The sequence below is a fragment of the Silene latifolia genome, chromosome 8 (assembly GCF_048544455.1).
Source record: "Silene latifolia isolate original U9 population chromosome 8, ASM4854445v1, whole genome shotgun sequence".
Lineage (NCBI taxonomy): Eukaryota > Viridiplantae > Streptophyta > Magnoliopsida > Caryophyllales > Caryophyllaceae > Silene > Silene latifolia.
In genome coordinates this window covers 23,806,227-23,811,829 of record NC_133533.1, presented here as the reverse complement: position 1 = coordinate 23,811,829, position 5,603 = coordinate 23,806,227, and the positions used below count along the sequence as shown (strand labels likewise).

The 5,603-nt window shown below is 30.9% G+C and overlaps 1 protein-coding gene across 1 annotated transcript; it reads right to left on the bottom strand.

The window, feature by feature from the left end:
- Nucleotides 1–3,315: 3,315 nt before the first annotated feature.
- On the bottom strand, nt 3,316–3,924 carry LOC141594860 (uncharacterized). Its single transcript, XM_074414848.1, has one exon. The coding sequence runs from the start codon at nt 3,922–3,924 to the stop codon at nt 3,316–3,318; it is 609 nt and encodes a 202-aa protein (XP_074270949.1).
- Nucleotides 3,925–5,603: the final 1,679 nt, after the last annotated feature.

The following is a 5,603-nucleotide window of genomic DNA, read 5'->3' as shown; positions in this document are numbered from 1 at the left end:
ATTTTTATTTTTCATTTTATTTGAACTATTATCAAGGCATGTAATAAAAGGAAGCAAAAACGAACATTCAGATAAATATTAAATAGTATGATTTCTAAATTCTACTTCGTATGTTTTTAAGTTTATGTGTTTTTTTTTGTCAAAACGGAAAAAATACATAAAACTCACTCTCATAATTTCTTAAAAAAAAAAACAAAAAAAATCCTACTCTCATAATTAATGGTAAATAAATAAGTACAAATAATTGAATGAAAAATCTTTAAAATTTCACAATTTACTTTTGAACCATCATGACAATAATTAATCATTTTAATTATGTCATTTTCTCTTCCAATTTAAGTTTTCTCCAACTCCCACCTTTTGATTGTTTTTCTATAAAATTTACTTTACTTTTTTAAGTGGTTGATGCTTTTTTAACCATTATAAGATGACCGTTGATCTCAAACTGGAGATCTTATAATATTTCTTTAAATTTGTTATTAAGCGTATATTGTTGTGCAATTTTACTATTATGCTTCCGATCAACATATTTGAATTTGTATTTTTGTATTCATGAGTATAATCAGCTCTACATATATTTTTCTTTTTCATTTTATATGAACTATTATCAAGGCATGTACTAAAAGGAAGCCTACTAAAAGAAAGCGAAAGTGAACCTTCAGATAAATATTAAATAGTATGATTTCTAAATTCTAATCCGTATATTTTTAAGTTTATGTGTTTTTTTTCAAAACCGGAATAGATTATTTTATAATCTTTAATACTAATTTTATTTTTATATAAGATTGTGGACATAAGTATAACAAGAGATGAATCAAATTCTTGAAATAGTAATAAGGAACTTAAAAAATTTATGAACCTTTTGAAATTCGAATTTAGGGAATATAGTTTTTTAGATTATTAAGCAATTGAAATGAAAATTTAATTCGTAATACATGGAGTATATACCGACCATACCGTTGAATCGTATCTAATATTTTTCTATCGATATAATAAATGTCTTTCAGATGTAAATAATATTTGAAGCATGCATGTGGTGATAAGACTTAAAAGATATTTCTATGGGAGGGTTCATGCAGAGGTCTGAAAATAATTTGGAGATGACTATACTGAGGTATTGAGTTTACAACCTTATAAGGCGTCATTAAAGATTTTTCCATACGGAATTTATTATATAGGATGGTTTCAATTTTTAATATTTTAAAAACTCACTTTATTATATTGCGGAGTAAAACACACGTATATATAGTGAGTCGTCCTTGTCATTGCTCGGTTGTCAAGTTTCTCAAAATTAGTAGCTACCACATTGTCACTTGCAGGAGGATTCGATTTAAAAAAATAAACCAAAGTTGTCAAAGAAATAAGGTATTAACTAACTAATTTATATGTATTTCAAGACTGTATATTTTTAAATAGATCAACTACTAATTGCTCGAAAAAATATTAACAATACGATAAAAATATCAAAACTAAAATAGATAAACCCGTGAATTTCATGGGTCACAAACCTAGTTTTTTTTTACTAATTTTGTTACTTTTATTACTTAATTTATTCGGTTATTTTTGTGATTGGGCTGGAATTATACATAAAGTGGTTTTAAGTAACAACTAGGTTTGTGACCCGTGAATTTCACGGGTTTATCTGTTTTAATTTTATTATTTTTACCTTTTTATTTATACTTGTCTGAGCAATTAGTTGATCAATTAAAAAAAATATAGTCTTGGAATACATAAACGTTAGTCGGTTAGTGTCTTATTTTTTTGACAACTTTGGTTTATTTTCAAAACTATATATTGTACTTTAGTTGTTTATTTTGATTAATATACTAATAACACGTGGTTTAAAAAAAAATACCTTTAATAACTACAGTAATTCATGATAAATGCATAAGATTACCTTTTAATTAGATTGTATAGATTATGTACTAAATTTTCTATGTGAAGCTTGAATGTCCCTTTGTCATTTAGGCCAATAAAGTTGGTACGTGAAGACAAAAGAGTAAACTAATCCATAATATTAAATTATTGATCCTTTTTTTTTCTTTTCTTTTTTTGAGAATAATAAATCTCGAAATGTAAGGAGTTAAGAAGATATAGAATTATAGGACTTTTTATCTTCTCAATCTTTTAATTCTCATAAATCATATTTTCTAATAGTAGCATAATTATGAAGTTTAATAATGATAATCTTAATATATTGTTTATATCAATTTATCAAAAATTCTAAATTTTAAAATTTTGCAAAAAAGATAAAATAAGTTAAATGGTAGCCTACTACAAATCTCATTGTAATCTCTTTTGTGTTATAAGACATACACACAAGATAATATGACATGTACGCATAAGTATTAGATAATAATTTACATTTAGCTATTATCAATACCAAAAGAGATTTTTTTATCCAACTTGTTAATAAGATTGAGATCCTCGGAACTCTAATTTCATTCTATGAGAGCTATTTTTCAAAGAAAAAATGAAGAATAAAAAAAATAACACATACCCAAATAAAACATATAGTTGAAAGTTTCTGAAATAAAAAAAAAAGTTTATGAACCTAAAAATAATTACTCATTCACATTCATGTTGTCAATCTTGTAGTTAGTTTATAACATAGTATCTATAAAATATAATTAAAAGGCTACCCTAAAATGACAAATAAACGCCACCTAGACAAAGCCACGTAGGATCCAAAAAGCCACCTAGATTAAAATTTAATGTGACGTGGCATATTTAAATGTGATTTTGCATATTTTGAATGTGACACGGCGAACTAATGTGACATGGATTATCAATTTATTATTACATGACATTAATTTAAATCATTTATCTATAAGTTAATTTAATTCACTTATATCTATAATATGAAACTATGAAAGGGTATTATCATTATTCTTAAATTAATTTTGTATATTAAATATATTGTCTTCCAAAATTTATATAATCTTTACAAATTTATAATTTATAATTAATATGGACATTTTAATTGAAATTTTTGTAATAAAACGTGTTCATAAATTTCATAATTTATAATATAAATTTCATAATTTATAATTTAAATTTAAATTTTAATTAAAATTTTTGTAATAAAATATGTTAAGGAATTAATTAAACCTTTTCATATTACTAAACACTCACCATTATTAACATTTTCCTATTTTTTGCAAGATGGTATGTCTCATATATTCCAAAATAGAGGATTACATGAGTTCTTACAAGAGTATAACCCCTATACAATGTAACAAAAACGAAATGCCCCCTATGTAGTACTATACAAGTATATCAGTTCCTAGAGCAAGTATATGTAGAAGGGTAGTCCTAGCTATTTAGTGCAGCAGCTACATCCACAAAGTAACTGTGATCACTGACTTGGTGGAGGAGGAAAGTGCTAGTAGCATACTTGATTTCAGGAAGCAGTGCATGAGAAGGACGTTCCTTTCCTTCAAAAATTCTGTAGTTTCTTTCACACCAAACAGAGTAAACTAGACTACCTAAGCAGCAGCTTACCCATTTACTTCTCCAATGCCGCTTTTTGGTACACAACCTGGGCCATATGAGAAGAGTTTGCAGATCACAGCAAGGGGAGTTCATTTTTACCCATAGCTTCAGATCTTGCAACAGCTCTTTTGTGTATCTGCATTGAAAAAAGAGATGCTTAGCATCCTCAGCAGCTTCCTTGCAGAGGTAACATCTGTTAACCCAATTAAAACCTCTATTTACGAGCTGATCCACTGTGGCCAACTTTCCCTGGACAGCAAGCATTGTGATAATCTGATGCCTGGGGATCATTGTTCCAGTACGGATGGCTTTAAAAACTGGTTGAATAGGATACTTTTTCCTGAACAGCTCATAAGCTTTACTAACTGAGAAAGTGTGTTGGATAACACAACTATTAAGTAATTGCTGAACCTGTGCTATATTCCCCATCTGCAAAAGGCATATGTCCCTCACATGAAGAATGCCCCGAGGCATTCGAATCTTTCCCGGATAGGAAGGTCCCAGATTGAGCAAGTGGCAGTGATATATTGTTGCATCCAACTTATCCAGATGGCTCCTTTATTCTTATACAGGCACCAAAGCCATTTGAGCAAAGTAGCTTTGTTCCATCCTTCCATATCTTTGATGTGAAAGCCACCCTCATCCCAAGGAGCACAAACACTAAGCCAGTTCTTATAAACTAGCCTCCTCTCAGTCCCAACCTGGCCCCAGAAAAAATTTTTGCTCATTTTGGAGATAGCTTTGTGCACCTGGCGAGGGAGAAGGAAACTAGTGCACCAAAAATTGCAAAGCCCAAATAGAGTAGAGTTAATCACAGTCTTCCTGCCAGCATAAGAGAGGAACTTAGCAGAACAAGCAGCAGTAACCTTGTGAACTTTGAGTAGCAGGGCATCATACATGTTCCTGGTGAGCCTAGAGGAATTAATGGGCAGACCAAGGTATCTAAGAGGGAAAGCACCCTCCTGAAACCCAACAGTGGAAAATATAAGGGCTCTTAGGTGTTGATCCACACCCCCAAAGTAGGCTTCAGTTTTGTCCATATTATCTTTAAGACCAGACCAATCAGAGAAAAGCTTTAAAGTGTCCACAGCTTGTTGAACAGATGGCAGGTCCCCTCTGATAAAAATCATAAGGTCATCAGCAAACACTAAATGGGTCAACCCAAGCTTGGAACACTTTGGATGATAAGAAACATTAGGTTGCTTGCACATTACCCTAAGCTTCCTAGAGAGGATCTCCATGCTAAGAACAAAAAGAAATGGAGACAGAGGATCACCCTGCCTTACTCCACTCTTGCCTTTGAAGAAGCCATGATTAGAGCCATTAATTTTAAGGGTAAACCAGGAGCCAGTGATGCATCCCATCACCCAGGAGATAAATCTGGGAGGGAAGTTGAGTCCAATAAGCATATTTTGAATGAACTTCCACTGCAAAGTGTCAAAAGCTTTGCTAATGTCCACCTTGAGCATGCATCTAGGAGTGATGTGCTTCCTGGTGTATCCCTTAACCAAGCTTTGGGTGAGCATAACATTTTCAAAAAGATTTACCCTTGACAAAAGTCTGCCTCGCCAGCCCTACAAGATAGACCATGGTGCTTTTCAATCTATTTGTGAGAATCTTACTTACGTTTTGTAGATAGTGGAGCAGCAAGAAATGGGCCTAAAGTCTTTGACAGTTTGAGGGATGTTCTTTTTAGGGATGAGGGTGACAAGGGTAACATTTGCTTGCTTTGGCATGAACCCAGTGTTGAAGAAATCCTCAATGGCCAGACAATAGTCATTGCCAACAATGTCCCAGGCAGTCTTGAAAAAACCAGAAGAGAATCCATCTAGTCCTGGGCTTTTATTTGGGTCAATGTCAAACAGGGCTTGCTTTATTTTCCTATTTAATTCATTGTTTTTAAATTTTTTGTAATAAAACCTGTTAATAAATTAATTAAACCTCTTCATATTACTGAACACCCATCATTATTAACATTTTCCTATTTTTTTTTAATTAAACATGATAATACATTGATTAAAACTCTTCATAATACTTAACACACACCAAATGAAATAAAAGTTTTCCTATTTAATTAATTTTTATAATATAATATGTTAATAATTTTA